Here is a 17964-nt window from a genome sequence, read left to right as displayed (position 1 = left end):
TTGGCAGAAATTCAATATACAACAATCCCTATAACTATATCACTTCATGCATGGAGTCCAATCTCTATTTTACACTGTGGTCGTTCAGTTTGAGAGAAGTAAATCCTGTAATGCGTTCCCTCAAAGCCATGAATCCTCTCTCAAATATTCCCTGTTTGTAAATTAGAAACCATTACCCACCCATCATGATAACCTTTGAAACAGAGCCGTGCACTGACACGCTCAAAGTTAGTGATGGGCTCATGGTACAAGATTTCAAAACAGAATTTAAGCAACAGAATTTTTCCAGAAGTGACCTTAACCCTGTACTTTATTTTCACCAGCTGGGCATCCAAGGGCATGTCACGCACATGAAAGTTCATTAATTGTTAAATGTTCTTCTTAATGATGGCCACTGGCAGCCCTTTAAAAAACAAACCAACTAAGAAAAGCCTTGCCTTGACTAAAAAGGCACATTGGACATTGAGGGGCTGATCACCCAAATGTCCCCTCCTGCATGTGCCAGTCAAAGGTACATTTTGAAGGGGTTAAAACAAAGTTACTAACTATAAAAAAGGATGTGTGCATTTGTGTAGCAACAGCATATCTGCAGACAAACAGATTTGGAGCAGTTGGAGCAGAGAATATTTGCATATAAGCAAGGGCTATTTGAGAGAAATGACAGGGGTTTGAAGAGAGAGCGCTGCAAACTGAATGTGAAATGAAGAAATAATTCTCTCTAAATGAAAGCCCATACTCTCTACATAAAGATAGGGAAGAAACTCCATGTGCGTGTCACTTTGTTGTCCTCATGCAGGTCCCTCATGCGGGTCCCTTCACAACAGGTTTCCTCCAAAGTCAAATTCTTCAAGGGAAAAAAAAATGCAGTCATTGCAGTTTCACCCCAGGCCAGGGGTTACCAAGCTTCTTTTTTTTTTTGCAGTAGTATATTTGGTAGCTTTTTAATGCAGTAACTGTACCATAAGCTCCAACCAAGAGAATATATACATTCTAAGGTAATTAATTGAGTAAAAGCAGCAAATGTATAGACCTCAATATTTCATATTTATTGATATATTCTATAATTCAATTTGCATGGTGATACATTCACATTCAAACAACACCATGAAGAAAAATAATCAAGATAGCATATTTTTGGGGAACATACAGGATAATTTGTGTGTGTGTGTTTGTATGTTTTGTATATATATATATATATACTTATGTTTATGGTTGGGACATGGACCACACTAAAAAGTCAAAGTAGGCCTACATATTAAATAGATTTTCTCAAAGATGGTTTCTGTCATGTGAAGTTGTTCTTATCTGATGTATGTTCAACTCTTTGTTTTTCCAGTAACTTTCATTATAATTAGTAATTTGACCATCATGAAAACAGGATGAAAGATCATGATTGATGACTTGCTATTGGTCCAGCGTGTGTAGAATCCCAGATCTTTACTTTTGAATAGTGGGAGGAAGTAGAGACATGGCATCCATATTATTATACAGTCTACGGTGTGTGTGTGTGTGTGTGTGTGTGTGTGTGTGTGTGTGTGTGTGTGTGTGTGTGTGTGTGTGTGTGTGTGTGTGTGTGTGTGTGCGTGTGTGTGTGTGCGCGTATGTTTACATTCAGGATTGCATTAAATGTGCGACAGAAATCACATGGCCTCTAAACTGAGCCCTGGTGTGAGTACAGCATTACAGCAGTGAACACACAAGCAGGTAGTTTACAACAAAGTTAACAGCAAACACTAGTTCTATTAAAAATATCACAAAGCTGTCAGCGCTCAATTGTAGTGACAGTTTCTCTCTTGCATTTGCTGGACACTTAGATTGACATGACCCATGGGACCAGATGTCTGGGTGCTGATAAAGACGGGCCGGGTGTAACCAAAACACTTGTCTAATCTAGAAAAGTCAATCTCTAATCACACAGACCAAGTGACTTGTACTGTTGACTTCACATGTAGTAAATTCAAATCTGTTCAATATTTACATGGTGTACATGAAAGATATTCCACAAGAGAGTAGCATGCTTTGAGCCACAATTAACCTCCAAACAACAGGTCTGCAATAAATACTATTCAAGCTTTAGGTTCTATTTATAATGTGCCAGAATTGTATTGACTGAACTTGACAGTTATTTTCAAGACTGTAATTTTTGGTGATGTACAAGACTTCATTAAGTTTTCTTCATATTCTGTTCATCATCTGTCCATTTTACACTTTCATTTCAATTAGTTGCCCCGGATTTTATTAACACCTGATCAATTTAACAGTTTAAATGAATAGAAAATGCATTTATTCACTTTCTTGTCATCAAAGATTGATAACGTGCACTCATGTCTGTGTGGTAAATATGAAACTACAGCCAGCAGCCAGGTAAACGCCAGAGTAAAGACTTGATACATGGAAAGGTTGGCAGGGCAGTGTGACAAAACCTTCAATCAAAGCAAAACTGACCTGTGGACATTTTCATGAAAATTTTCAAAAGAATTTTCAAGAGAAACTGTATGTGACAACATCTTCTGGGACTTTTACTGCCCGCCCCCTAGTAAACTGTCCAAGTGAGCCCATGTGAGAATACAGCAGGATAATGTGCTGAAAATGAACACCGAGCATGTTGATGACGTTTCTATCAAACAAAACTGGAAAAAACAAAAATAATATAAATATCTCAGGATGAAGATGCAGGGTGCCATACACGTAGAAGATGCAAAAGAAGATGTCAAGATGGAAAGTCAACGAGAGTAAGTAATAAGGGCCGATGCTGGTCAATGTGATGTTAACTAAAATATGTGATTTCCACAGTGGAATGTATACATGTCATGTATATGTATTTCACATGTATTTAACATGTATTTCATGTTATACCCAGACACTTTCCGGATCCATACAATCTCCTGCTAAGTTCTTCATATGTGAAAGGCCAATTCCAGAGAATGTCCTTACCAGATTTTTCAGACATTTTCCAGAGTCTAAGCCTGAAAAAGAATTTTTTTTTTTTTTACAAAAGCTTACCATTAGAAATTATTGTTCTTCTTTAACTGAACCAGGGCAACTGGTTCTCTTTTTACGGTTTTTGTGCTAAGCTATGGCCACTGCTGCTGTAGCTTCATATTTCTCATATACACTCTGTGTATATTCATCTTGCTGAGAGTTAGATGTTCATCTGAACATCTAACTCTCAGCAAGAAGGCAAATAAGCATATTTTCCCAATGTCAAACTTTTGTCATGAATGGTACCTGTGCTTGTCCCTGCAGTATATGCAACATACCAACAAGATATTACACAATTTGATAAAAATCTGGAAAACAAGAGCTATTGCAGTGTTTTATATAAACACCGTAACATTTAAACATATAATAACTAAAGCTAAAGCCAAAATGCATTAAGTATTTCACATTTTAATTGTACTCAGACATGTGCCTCACCTGCTCTCTGTGGACTGGCCCTCATCAACACGACACACTTACAACTTCACATTTTGTGTCTCTGTGTCTTCAGAATGCACAACAGCCATCCAGCCAGACTTTCAGAGCAGAATTAAGGCAGAAACAACATTCAATACATTCAAAGACTTGATAAGTATTTATGTATTTGAAGTGGATTTTACATTTTCTTGAGCTGCCTTAGAGCATTTGAGCAGGAGGCAGATCAGATCATCTGCTGGTGAAACAATCTTTGGAGCGGTTATGTAAGCACCACTGAGAGAATGCTCTGTCATGCAGCTCCTTGTGTAAACAGACTTCAGTGTTTGACAGAGTGCAAATTATTTACACTTGAGTGTTTGTTGTGTATGATTTGCTTCGGCTGCAAAGACTGTGCACACCACAGTGACGACAGCAGCCTCCCTCCACTCCTGCCTGAGGTGAACGTAAGTTGTGTCTATAGGCTTGCTGCTGGTGGTTACTGGTGGAACATCTCCCAGAGGTAGAAATGTGTTTTTCCACATTTCTTACACTGGCTACACATGCCAGTTAGTCTCCTAATGAAATAACTTACAGTAGTACTAAGTTGTGTCAGTCTCACAGGGCCTCTGCCTGGCAACGGTCAGTGCCCTCACTTGCCTCCAACCGCACCTGCCGAGTGGTTTTTCTGTTCTCCACCCAGGAGTTGTGTATGATAGTGCCCCCTGGTGAAGGGTCTACTTGGAGCAAGGACACCACCCTCTTTTTAACCTTGGCACGGAGGGCACGGCGCAGCTTCTGTCGGGTGAAAGCGTAGAGCAGAGGGTGGGAGACAGTGGTGCCGTAAGCGAGGGCCAGAAACCAGAGGCGCAGGCTAATCAGGGCGTCACTGGGGCCGATGCCAAGGATTAGCACGTTGGTCACAGAGAGGGGAGCCCAACAGCCCAGGAAGGTGGTGATGATGATGAGGGACATCCTGAAGACCCGCCTCTGGCGCTCTCGCCGATCCCTATGTCGCCGCACTGCCCTCCGCAAGGCAATGATGGCTGACACCGAGGCCTGAACACCCATTGTGGCTGGCATAGGAGTGGCCGCACCCATTTCAGAGATGACCAGAGGGGCGGACGAGGACAGGGCAGGCGGGGAGGTGGCTGTGGGTGTAGGGGAGGGGGAAGGAATGAGGGGAGGGTGGCTGAGCGGTTTGGTACCATCTATGTTGCTCTGCTCCCCTCCCAGCTCCCCACCATCGATTACTCTGAGCCCAGCTTTCTTTTTCTTTTGTCTCTTGTGACGCCCACTGCAGGAAGGGCCCCTGAACCGCTGGCTCTTCTTCATGTGGGAGCCAATGCGGATGTTTAAAGCTCTCAGTATCCTGGAGTAGGTGAAGAGCATGACAGCCACGGTGGTGAAGAAGATGGGTATCTGCAGGATAAGATGGTAATACATTCCCAGGCTTGTGTGATAGCCCTGTCCACCAATACACAGCAGTGTCTGGTTACGCCATGCTGGTGCCACTGTGGTGCTATGTGACGACAAAGACATGGGTGCCGCCTGCCCTTTCTCCTCTGATCCCTCTCGGCTGGGCCACTGCACTTCCAAGAATGGGATAAAAAACACAGCTACTGATGTGACCCAAACAGCAGCCAGGAGAAGCGCTGCTCTGCGTGTGGTCAGCAGCCTGTTGGCCGGCCGTACTGAAATGTCATATCGGTCTAGGCTGATGACCAGGATGTTGATGGCTGTGGCAATGCTGGCAAATGTGACGCAGGCTTCATGGAAGCAGCAGAGCAAGGCCAGGTTTGGTCCTGGAGGCAGCAGCACCACCACCAGCGTGAGGGGCAGACACAGCACACACACCGCCACGTCCAATACATGCAGATTGACAGTTACCATATTGCTCACTGAGTCCACTAAATTGGATTGAGAGCAGTAGAGAACCAGCACTGTCAGGTTGCTGCTGAAGCCCAGCACCAGCTCCACCATGAGGACGGCTGTGAGCGACACCTGGAAGCCCAGTGAGTATGGCATGTACCAGGAGGCGGGACTGCTGGACAAGCCCCCTCCTCCCTGCTCCTGTAGGACTCCCATTCCCTCCAGACCAGCCACCGTCCCAACCCAGTCAGTGGTGGCTGGGCCCGAGGTGTAACTGTCAGTCTCCATGACGACCTCTCAGTCCTCATATATTGTATCTGTCACACCACTGATGAGCTCCCATGATGCACCAGGCTGAGCTACCATGATGCAGGGATAAATAACAGCTTGATGACAGCACTGGGGAGAAGGGAACACAAAGCAGACAGATGAGAAGTGAACTGTGGAAGAGAGAATCAAAACACATTATTCTCTCAATGAACATCATAGACATTAGTAATGCAGTGATCATAAACCATGTCTGTCTGTCTGTCTGTCTGTCTGTCTGTCTGTCTATCTATCTATCTATCTATCTATCTATCTATCTATCTATCTGTCTATCTATTAATCTACTATTAATCTACTAATCCATCCATGTATCTATCTATCCGCCCATCCATCTGTCTATCTATAATCCATCCATCCATCTGTCTATCATATGCATATATCAGCCCCAGCATCTGTAGACTGAACAGGTGCTGCATTATGCATCAATCCAGCCTCCAATCTGTCAGCTATCAGAATCTCTGATAACCATTTGGCTCAGCCACAGCATGGGGCCTGCAGACAAGCTGTCAGAACCACAGGCTGACACAATATCACTAAAGTGTACTGGGGCTCAGGGGATTGGAGAAATTGAATGAAGCCAAGTAATCAGACCCACAGGCAATTAACTGCTGTATCAGTGGATCATTAAAAACTACACATTCTGCAATTTGCACAAAAGTGGTCATGATCTTGGCTCTGCCAGCTGTAGCTGACCATATGATTTATTTAAAAACATCTACTTCCAAAGGAGCATATTTATTCAGTGTTTCAGCCAGACTGACTACAGTTAATTCACTTTATTATCTGTGTCACACCTGATGGTTCAATTTACTGCAATATATTGTAAAAGGACTTTAAGGAAGAGCTGTAGAATAAACCAAATCTTAACAATCCTAAGTAGTTCATCATAGTTTAACTGGATTTCACAACTAAAACAATCTCCATTCAGCTCTGACTCAGTAATAATCCCCATCCATAAGTCCTAAAAACACAAATCACATGACCATTCATATATTGGTGTGTGCCTGCTGCTGTAAACTGAAAGCAGACTGTCTACACTGCAGCAAATGTTACGAATGAGAAACAACAATAGTAAAAAGAACAGGTATTTCTTTTCTTGGACTGTGGATGAAGTGGAACTGTGACGGACAGTAAGTGTTAACATTTTGCTCATCCATAACAACACATAACCACAGTATTTTCAAAGTAAAACAGGGCCAGCTGCGTTTCCAAACATTTCCATTTTAGGCCATTTTAAAACTAAAACATAGTCATGTGGATGTAGCTGCAGAAAAGACAGAGTTAAGCAACCAATAACACTATGGTCCTTTTAGACTTTAACCTAATCTTCATGTGTTTGGAAAAAAATAAAATTACCCACAGCACACTGAAATGACTTTAGTAAGAACATACAACATATTCTGCTGGTAGCTCGTTCAGGTTCACTCTACAAGTTTATTCTTTTCATCTCGAAGCTAATGGTGAAGATGGTCACTTGCCACGTGTGGTTATAATTCGTCCTCTGAGCAGAGATACTTCTTCAGGACAGAACTAGATGAAGACATTGTTTTAACTAGATTTCCATTCGTGTTCCTGTTTACATGGTAGAGAGCATCTTATTATGACTCAAGTCAATATTACATCCTATTCAAACCCAACCATGGGCATGAGTCCTCAAGCAGTTGGTAATTGCTTTATGCATGTGGCAAAATGCTGTTTGAGATGTAAACATATCCACATAATATGATTAAGGTTAGAATACCATGGATCTGAATTCCATTTTTGTTTATTCTCAATTAAATTAAAGTAATCAGACAATGCTGTTTATGTGGCAGTGTCTTATTCAGACTATTGCCTTAATCTGGTAAATGCCTGAATATTGGTGTCCAATATCAATGTAAATGTGTCTTGTGATGACTGCTGAATGCTTATTCATCACTTTTATTTTGTTATGGTTAGAGCTGTTAAACATATCTTATAGTCAGCAGTATACTCACAGACAATAGCTTGGTGTTGCACTGACAACCACAATATTAAAGATAGTGTGTAAAACACAGTTGCTGCCCATTGATTATAGGGTGGCTACTGATTGCACCTGCAGGGAATCAATTGAATGACTAAACTCACAGCTTCCGTTGCTCTAAACTCATCAAGAGGTAGAAATCTCAGCATTGAGGGTCTAAAACATTTGATGGTAAATGAACAAGTTGAGAGCGCAGGGAAACAAACAACACAACTAATCAACTCTCAACGATCAATCCCTCTGCACAACTCCACTCCGGCAACAAGACGTTCGACTTAGTGATGGACTTTTCTCCCCCAGTTTCCATGGCAACCGCACTACAAGGGTCTAGATTAATGAAGGCACAGGTGCTATAGTATGGAAGCGTGTGATAGCTACTGAGCTCTTTGGTGACACCATGTCAGTGGTGTAGTGGAGTTAAAAAACCTCAATTACAAATCAGATCATACAACTTATGTCAGGAAAAAGAGAAAGGAGGCTTAAAAAAGTGTGTGTTGAGTTGTGAGTCAAATTTTCAACATTCAAGTGCAATGATAAAAAATTTCTGATAATCCATATTACAATACAACTTGCTTGTCTATGGCCTTAACAGTGTTCCACTTCTCCCTGGCTATTGTAAACAGCAGCGTGTGGGAGGAAATGGAAATTCCCTAAGAACAACATCACTGTATTTTCAGTTATATAAGCAAATTGCACACTTCATGGAAACAAGAGTAAAGTTTCTATGACACTTCCTGAGCTAGCGAGGAAGCAGCTGGCATATACAGATTTGTGGGGTTAGTGTGGAACTGTAGGAACAGAGATATCTCATGGGGAGGTACGGAGAAATGAAACGAGGGACACTGGGGGGAAGAGTGAAAAAAAGAGACAGCATGTGTAAAACTGATGCTTCGCATGAGCTCAACCATGCAGCCACTTTGCTTGACTCCCGTGTGACGCCTGCAGCCAGTCCAATTGTGAGTAGACTGTCTGATCGCCACCAGAGGCTGGAATTGTGAGAGTGAAGTGAAGGTTTGGAAGGAAGCTGGAGAGAAAGGTAGATTGGTGCAGAAGTAGTGGGTTTTTGTTAAAAAGCGCATGTCTGTCACCTGAAAGTTGAACATCTGAAAAGCCTGCTGGAGCGCTGAGACTGATTACAGAAAATGGCTCAGGGAGGGAAGGAAGTAGAAAAAAAGGGCGAGCTTGCGGTACTGGTAAACAAGATGTCCCTGGGAGCAGAGGATGCAGTTTTTTTCCACTCTAATATCTTACATCAGCCTCACTGCTGCTGGTTTCCTGGTTGCCTGTAGTCCCAATGGACCACTTTAGTCCCAAAGGACTCCACTCATGATTGGCTGAGTGAGAAGCTGTGTGATGGCTCCACAGGTTAGAGGATTGGAACAGGAAAGGTGAACAGTTAAAATCAGAGAGGAAAAGCAGATCATGGAGACAGGCTGCTGATGAAGACTGGAGTTCTAAATAATAGGTTCCTCTGTAATATGAAGACGAAGATTCTCGTGTTGCTGATCTTTTATGCTGTAACCTACATGTTTTGGTGTGATATTCATACTGTATTTCTTTAGGAGGCGTAGTTTTCTCCTTGAAATAATACTGTTTCATTAGTTTTCTCTGTTCACTGCTGTTTAATCTCTGTGTAAATTAAAAGGCTGAGTTGGACAGAGCAAGTGAAGAAAAAACAATCAATATGACCTTGTGCTGACCCAGATGTCTGACCATGGGGAGCAATGTGCTGTTTCCGGTTAGCTGGGAAACCAAGTGCGTTTCTTATGGTTTAAGTCACCTCCGAGTGTGGACGCTCACCACGGAGTTCTCAGAGTGACTGTGTGTGTGACTTTTTCTAGTTTTGCAGAAGGCAATTATCTGACTTGGACCCTGACATTTAAGGCAGCTGCAGCTGAGGAGGTATAGCAAGTCATCCACTAATTGGAAGGTCGGCGGTTTAATCCCCGGCTTCTCCACTGTATCCTCGGGTACGATGGCCTACTGAACCCCAAACTGTCCCCGATGATGAACCATCGGCGTGTGTTTGTGTCTGTGTGTAAAACACACAGTCTAGAACAAGCTCCGTACCAATGTGTGTTGGTGTGACCCGTTGTGTAAAGCTTGAAAAGGTTGTTAAGACAAGACAGGTACTATATATGAACTCTGTTTACAGTGTGACAGACTGAGGAACAGGAAACCATTACATCCAGGTGATGTCTTTACTCTCCCAGCAACACCTTCTTCCCTTTAAACCTCCCTCATTACATACCCTGACTGTGTAATGAGAGGGAATATGAGAGTGATGACACATTTTCATTGAATATCCTGTGCATGCATGTGTATACTGAAGATGTTAAGACTGGTATCTAATTTTCATGTTGGAATATATAATTCAGGGTCTGCTCAGAGCCTGAGGTTAGAGGAATATTTATTTACACATGTATGTAAATATGAAGCTACCACCAACAGCCAATTATCTTAGCTTAGCATAAAGACTGGCACCTAGCCTGGCCCAATCCAAAGGCAACAAAATCCACCTGCCAACATTGAAGCTCAGGAACTAACATATCATTTTCATTGTTTAAGACAAGTAAATCACTATATAATCGGTCCTACTAGATATTTTCTTGAGACCATAAAATTATATATGTATATATATTTCATGCACTAAACTGCAGAACATTTCCTGAACTCTTCCTGGGGGGCTGTATGTGAGAATGCTAATGTCTGAGTCAGTTGTCTCGTGATCAAGTATAAGAATACAGCAGGAAAATTCACAGCAAGCAAGTCGGCACATTGATGATGTTTTTTAACATGCAATGGATGCAAAACTGAAAAAAACAAAACAATGTTTTAGAAATATATGAGGATGGCAAAGAGGAGCTACAAACTAGAGAACACCAACCAAGATGTAAACTTGGAAAGACAATGAGACTCGAGAGTTTTTGATAATTAGGGTCGGCGCCAGAGTCGATGTGCTGTAAACCAAAGCATGACACCCCTCGTCTGAATTTTCCAAATACTTTCCTAAAGTAGTGAGCGCATCATACCCAGACTAATCTCCTGCTGCATTCTTCACATTTTAAAATAACATTTTGAAGTTTCTAAATCTCCCCAACTTTGTTTTTCAGTGGTCAGAAATATCTGACACTCATAATACTGTCACGTCAACTTATATAATGTATTTTTTAACTAATTGTTAAAAACATCATATGTAAATATACAGTATGTAAAAATTTATTTTATTCCGCAGAAAACTTGACATAATATCTGGGTAATCCTAATATATCCCTAATCCTTTGTTTTTGATTCACCAGTGTTGATCTCATTTTTGCTCCATTTATATGTAAATATTTTCAGTGTAATAAGTTGAAAATGTCAGAGTCTATTTCTTTATGTGACCTGTTTATGGTCGATTATTTTTTAATTGCTGGCAGCAAACTAACACTTTTCACAATATCAAGTTTTAATCTAAAACTATTCCACAATTTGGAGGCTAAATGTAAGACATCATGAATACCACCACTAACAGCAGTAGTGTATCTGATTGCAATGCCATTATTCATTTAGTTTTTTCATCACAAGGAAAAATCTGTTGGCAAGAATCAAATTTTATGTTACTCGGTTTTTCCTGATCACCATTTACTTCTCCACGTTAACAGTCAGCCTTTAATGCAACAATTGAGGCCTGTTCCCTGGGGGCTACAGAAAGTTATAGTAGGAAATCAATGCAGGTTTAGGATCAGTGTAAGAACGTTTTTAATTACTTCACTTAATCACAAAACAACCACAGACCAGTCTGATAATGTAATGATTACTTATTGTATTCTAACAGTGCATCAAAGGTTGTGCAGGGAGGTGAATTCACAAAGCAATACACCTCATCCTGCAGCCACCGTTTGCTACAGAGATCGAAGTGATTCTGTTCAACCTTCTTTCCCCTGCGGAAGCCAGAATGTGCGAGAAGAGGCTGTATAGCATGTATAATTGAGCAGCTAAAGAGACGAATGGCAGTCAAGATAATCTTGCTATTCCTTTGAGATGCGCTGATGTAACAGGTTGTCAAAACTATATATATAGTGAGAAGACGGGAACACGAAGAAAGGGACATGAATAGTCGGGAAGATAAGTGTAGAAAATAAGATTCTTATCTACACTGCAAAAAGAAGTATGGTTAAATCAGACTGGGAGTAACATGCCTGTTCTTAAGCTGAAATATTACTGAAGAAGTGCAGTGTTGCTTGAAGCTAAATGCTAAAGTCAGCATTTAACATAATCTCAGGGACAATGCTAATGTTTGTCAGACAACAAGTCTCGTCATGTTGTTCCATCTTAGTACCAAGCACGCTCAAGTTACAGGTGACCTTGATGTCTGCAAGACACACCACTGGTGATATTTAACCCATGTGACTTGTGATAAAAATGTATTTCTCATCATGAGTGTCCCCATATTTCTCTTAGACAAACACATGGATGCTATGAACTTTGTATCCTTAAGCATTAGAGAGCATCAGAGCAGTTTGAAGAAAATCTGTTTCTCTTCATCACTATGCAAAGTTATGCAGCATGGTGACTGAAAATCTAATCAGACCGTCGACTCGACCGAGGGGGGGCTGGGGGGCTCGTGGGGTATGAAGTATGAAGTTTCGAACGGGGGCTGCTGCAGTTGAAAAAGTGGGATGTCACTGTGGAGGTAGGGGTCCCCAAACCTCTCAGCCCCTAACCCCCTAACTGTACCACAGACTTGTGACCCTGAGGATGGGTGTTGATTCGGGAAAAAAAAATCAACTACGTGACAATATTTTTCTGGTTGCTGTGAATTGACGTCAGTGCAGGTGATGCTGTCACTAATTTGTCATTATCACCTTATGGGTCATGTGGGGATTGAAGAACATCTGAAGGCTAGTAACATATTTTATATTAAATTTGATTACGATTTCTTTAAATTCCAGTAACAATTACAGCAAAAAGTTTATTTTTAATTGTTTTTAAATTGTTTTGTCATCTTGCAACCCCTTTCTCTGTGTCTCCCCCGAACCCCCAAGGGGTCCTGACCCCTTCTTTGGGAACCACAGTACCACAGATACAGTGTATATATTGAGATTTAACACCATAGATACTCTGAAGTGATCTTTGTGATCACAGCAGATGGACATCTTTCTTCTGGCACCAGGAGTCTGATAATTTCCCCCCTTTGTGCCAAAAAAAGGCAGCTTCAATCACTTGTCAAGACAATGGCATCACAAAGCTGAGCAGAGCTCACAAGACATTACTGAGGACAAAGCGGGGCACAAGAATAGACTCGAGACACAAGAGTCTTCAGTGTGAGGGGGCAAGGAACGACAAAACAGAGAGAATGGAGCAGTAAGAAGACAGAGAATGTACGCACCCTCTATACAATGAACACCCACCAACATACGAGTGTGTGCGTGCAAGTGTGTGGACAAGTGTAAATAGACTCCCTACCGAGACATCAAGCTGTTATTTGAACGCTCTCTACAGTCGCGGACAAAATGTGATGTCAGAGCAAAACACTCAGAGGCCAGTTAATATGTGTATACATATGTGTATTAGTACATCCATGCACACACACAGTTAGATGTGCAGGACGCCTGCTGAGTCTAAGTGGTCTTATTGCTGTAGATGAACACAGAGGTTAAAAGTCACTTGGGTAAATGTATGGGATTATTTCTTTCAGTGGGATAAATGGAAAACAAATACATGGTCAGATATTGGACACCCTGCTGAATCTGACTTCCAGCTGTTTGCCTTCAGCATGTCAACTTTAGTGCATGACTCTGACCTTCAAATGTAAGGACAACTACTCCGCTTATGTTTTCCATTTGCAAGATAAGTATCATCATGTCCAGCATGATAAGTGCAGTGGATATCATAAGTGGATAGTTCAGTTCTGTTAGTGTACAGTATATCATACAGTATATTCAGGTTTTAAAGGAGTAGTTTTTCGGGAATACATTTAATGTCTGTCTTGAGATTTAGATTAATCAATCTGTTCTTTAAAGTTTATGATTCACAGAGTTTGATGCAAGATTTTTTATTTTGAAATGATGCAGCTGGAGACATTTGATACAGCACAATAAATAACTTAAGCATGTAATGTTTTTCTCTTTTTATTGAGACTAGTTTTTGATTTAAACATAGTTTCCGTTCTAAACCTGTTTGGAATGATCTGTTTGTTTGACCTGTGGTGAGAGATTTCTTTCTGAAACTGTAGAAGGGACCTGCAGTAACTGAGCTGCAGCAAATAAAGACCTGCAGCTGGACTCTGTCCACAGAACCCTGCTGCTCCACGGCTGCTGCACAAAAAGCTGTTCACCTGTTTATTCAAAGTTCAGTGAAGCTCAACTCGGAAAGCAGTGTATCAATATTGAACGTATCGCCTTGAATTTGACACTGTGCTCCCATGGGCCCTTAACAAGACACAAACCAAGTGTGAAGGTTCTCGAGATATGTGAGCCACACAAAGACATTCAGACAAAGGTTTCTGAAATTATTAGATGAATATAGTAACTTTCCAGAAGGTCATAGTTTGTGGTCTTGTTGCAATAGATTACATCTTCATGCTAATAACATTGTTATCAAGGCTTTTATTGTCTTGCATTAGACTGTAGATGTGTTTCTTTTGTTGTGTTAAAAATCTGCATGTTTCATCATAAATGCTTGTCACCCTTTTTTAAACTTGTGACTTTGTGGCTTAAATGTTTTTCTACATTTGCACATTGTAAAAAATAAAATGCCAGTCTCAGATAAAACAATATATACAATATTGGTAAATGGTGTGTGTGTACATATATATATATATCACATTCACACAGTGTATCTATGTGCAGCACTTTCTCTGTCACACATCAATCACATTGCTGGCACAGCCATCAGGGGCAATCTTGAGTTCAGTATTTTGCCCAAGACACTTCAGCATGTGGAATGGGATCTAACTGCTGACCCTCTAGAGTACGACCCGCTCTACCTCTTAAACCATACACAACGTACGCTGTTGTGTTAATATACAGAGCGGTTCACAGAGTTAACTTTACTGGCTCTCCATCCAGCGTTTTTAGAACCCTTGATTGTGGCTGTTGATAAAGATGAATTCATACTTTCTATGTCCCAGTCATAAATATTTTTGTCTCATTTCATAATGGAGCTGAGGAGCAACTGAGGAGCAGCTGGAAACTGCAGGTGTGAAACATGGAGAAATACAGACTCAGAGGGAGAATATAAGGGAGAGTAAAATCTCGGCTGTTTTGTAAAGAACTTCAGGAGACTCAATAATATATACACCTTGATGGAAGAGGATGAATCTGAAAGATAACTTAAACGCACAGTAAGAGCACCTATTGCCATTTTAAGTCATTGACTAGGACATGCTTGATATTGGGAAAGTAATCCATTATTCAGACGGACCCTCCAAATGGTAGATGGGGGTAATTCCAGTTTGAGCATCCAGGCTCTCACTAAGGGCCTTTGTGTTGTCCTGTTACCTGAATTATTTATCGCTTGGCAGAAATATAGACCTGAAATGGTTGAAGCGGTTGAAAAGCAAAGCTTGGGGGAGAAGCAGAGAGAAGAGAAGAAGGGGTAGAAGACGGACAGAGAGAGTAAAGGTGTGCACTGACACAACTGATAGACAACAGATGCTGAACAGAAAGCCACTTGGTGAAAAATGATGAGGTTACTTAGCTACAGATGGAGGCAATTAATAGACAATTAATCTGCTTGTGTGTGAGCTGGAGTCAAATGACAGAGAGGGGACGATGTTCTCACACTCACACACACACACACACACACACACACACACAGCAGGTTTCCCTATTTTTCTCCCTGTTCACAATCAAAGCCGACCACAGCAGCAGAGCTCATGGATGGCGTGGCAGAGCTACAGAATCAAAAGCTTTCATCAGGACCTCTCTCTTCTTCTTCTGCACCTCCACAATGTTGCTACCCCCCCCCCCCCCCCCCCTTTACTCCTCCTCTCACTGCATATTAGTTTCACTTTTACAGTCTTTCGTCTCTGTACATCTCCTCATTTTGGCTGTTTCGTTCTGTAGCCAACTGTTGCTGGTGAGATGGACACAGGATTGCATGAGAGGAGAGTATATAAACCTGATTTATGGGATTCTTTGAAGGCACATTACAGATGAGACAGTGAGCAGCAGATTGTTCCATTAAAAAAAATCATGGCAACTGCTCATCTTACTGGACTGTCTAACTGCAAATAGATTGCAAAGAACAAATACATTCCATGAGTACTTATATGCAGACAGCTCCATACAACTAATGATGATCTTCATCGTGCCGATTATGTCTCAGTTAGGTCTCCAAAATATCAGAAAATGATTGGAAAAAAAAAGAAGCTCATCATATTTTCTTTTAATTTTTTTTGCAAAGCAGCAGACGAAAATCTAATGATATTCAACTTGCAATAGAAGATGAAGAAAATCATCCAAAGCTGGAGCCTGATAATTGATTCATTAAGCAATTATCAAATTTGCTGTAGGTAAATAAATTATCTGGTTGATCTAATTCTATGATAACAGGTTGGATAAGACAAAACCGATAACCACTAATCGGCTATAACGTCAAAATATTAAATAAGGTTAAATGTGCATAGCTGTAACGTCAAGGGGTAAAATAACACAATTGTTTCCCCTGCAATTAATGAAAATAGAGTTTAAACACAATTAAAGATGTATTCAGTTATTCTCTCCATATATTTGCTAAACAGTTGGAGATAGAGTCACAGTTCAGCAATAAATTGACACTGACGGGCAGTGAGAACATATTAGCAGAGGTTCATGTCTTTTAAAAGATACATGTTGGCTGCTGGCGCGCACAACAAAGCCCGAACGCAAACACACTGACAACACACACGGTCCACTCAGACGTGCACACTTTGATGTGCTGCGTGCACGGTGAGATGTTTCAGCGGACTGCAGGTCCCTCAGGAGCGTGGGAGAGATACACAGCCTCGGAGCCCGTTACTGTGTCAAGCACCTACTCCCACACACCAGCCCGAGGTTTCTAATAAAACACTGATTCCTCTGCGAAATCGATATTTCATGGAGCTCAGTTGGGCAGGGCTGTGCGCTATGCGCTGCACAGTAGGAGTGCAAGTATACCCATCTTTAGACTGGATAAAGTTGAATATAATATGTATTAACGAAGCGATGCTTCCACTTGAAAAGATTTCGGTACATTTCTACAACATACATTGTAAATTACGCTGCGTAAAAGTTCACTCGAGAGCTTTTAAATATACAAGAGACGTCATAATAGTGAATCTTTGATTAACTGCACCTTTCTAAAATACTAGAGTGAAAAACTGTCTCTTTTAAATTGACCGTTGAAGTTAATGCTGGACGGGATCAGTCAAGATACAGTCCAAAAGCTGCGTGCGCATTTTACAATAAAATGTTTAGTCAGATAAACGGCTTAAGGAATTATGATTAATTAAAATAAAAAAATATATACATTTATAAAAAAGGACTCTTACCTCTTGTGTTGGAGCCGCGCTCTCAGAGATCCATGTCCGCAACCTGTGTGCGGGTTAGTGGGAAGCGTTCCTCCTGTCCTGTGGCACAGCAGCGCTCAAGCTCAGCAGCAGCTCCAGCAGGGGCCACTGTCCACAGCACAGCTCCGTGAGACGGACAAACTGACGGCTGCACTGTCCACAGGCAGAGCTCAGTCTCCTGCTGGATCCACGGAGGTCCCCGCTTTCAGGATTATTTCCACTGACTGAGGAGGAGGAGGGAGGTGCCAGATATCAAGGTCACTCAGATCAAAGCTGAATTAAAGCTTCAAATTGATCTGTTTTTTCTTTGAGGCTGCACGTCAATTAATTTAGTGTGTTTTAATCCAAATGTGCATTCACATTTTACATGGCGAGTCTTAGTTAAAGGGCAACTCAATCAATTTCACACAAGTCTATTAGTCTACAATCCCTCTATGTGAACTACCTCCACAAGGCTGATTGATCACTTTTTCAACATATTGTATTGAGATCAGAAACCACTTCCACGGATATATTCTGCAAACTGTTTACATCCATTCTCTGCAGAAGGGAATATAGGATCACCCCCTCAATAACATTTTGATTTTAAAAAAAAAGATCATTATCTGGATCCACAGCAAATTTCACCTGGAGTGTGGAGACCTCTGTAAGCATCTCCTCTCCCCTGCATAACATATCTGAAACTCACAGTGAACAGTTGAACTGTCCACATTCTTTGTGTTTAATAAATATTGTAACAAAGAGGAAAAATGTTTGAAATATTGTTGTTGTGAGCTTTATGGGAGTGCAATGCCAAAACAACAAAATCAGTGCACTCTCTACAAACATCAACTCCAATAACCTTGCCATAAAATAC

The 17964-nt window shown here is 41.2% G+C and overlaps 1 protein-coding gene across 1 annotated transcript; it reads right to left on the bottom strand.

Annotated features, from left to right (window-relative positions):
* Positions 1-3373: 3373 nt before the first annotated feature.
* On the bottom strand, positions 3374-17297 carry LOC109628946 (G-protein coupled receptor 22-like). Its single transcript, XM_020086404.2, has 2 exons — positions 17091-17297; positions 3374-5664 (listed from the first exon to the last, which is right to left on the bottom strand). The coding sequence occupies exon 2, from the start codon at positions 5551-5553 to the stop codon at positions 4012-4014; it is 1542 nt and encodes a 513-aa protein (XP_019941963.1). The 5' UTR covers positions 5554-5664; positions 17091-17297; the 3' UTR covers positions 3374-4011.
* Between the last annotated feature and the right edge of the window lie 667 nt (positions 17298-17964).

This window comes from Paralichthys olivaceus, chromosome 2 (assembly GCF_024713975.1).
Source record: "Paralichthys olivaceus isolate ysfri-2021 chromosome 2, ASM2471397v2, whole genome shotgun sequence".
Lineage (NCBI taxonomy): Eukaryota > Metazoa > Chordata > Actinopteri > Pleuronectiformes > Paralichthyidae > Paralichthys > Paralichthys olivaceus.
Note: the sequence above shows the minus strand (reverse complement) of the source record. Positions and strands in the feature narration are given on the sequence as shown.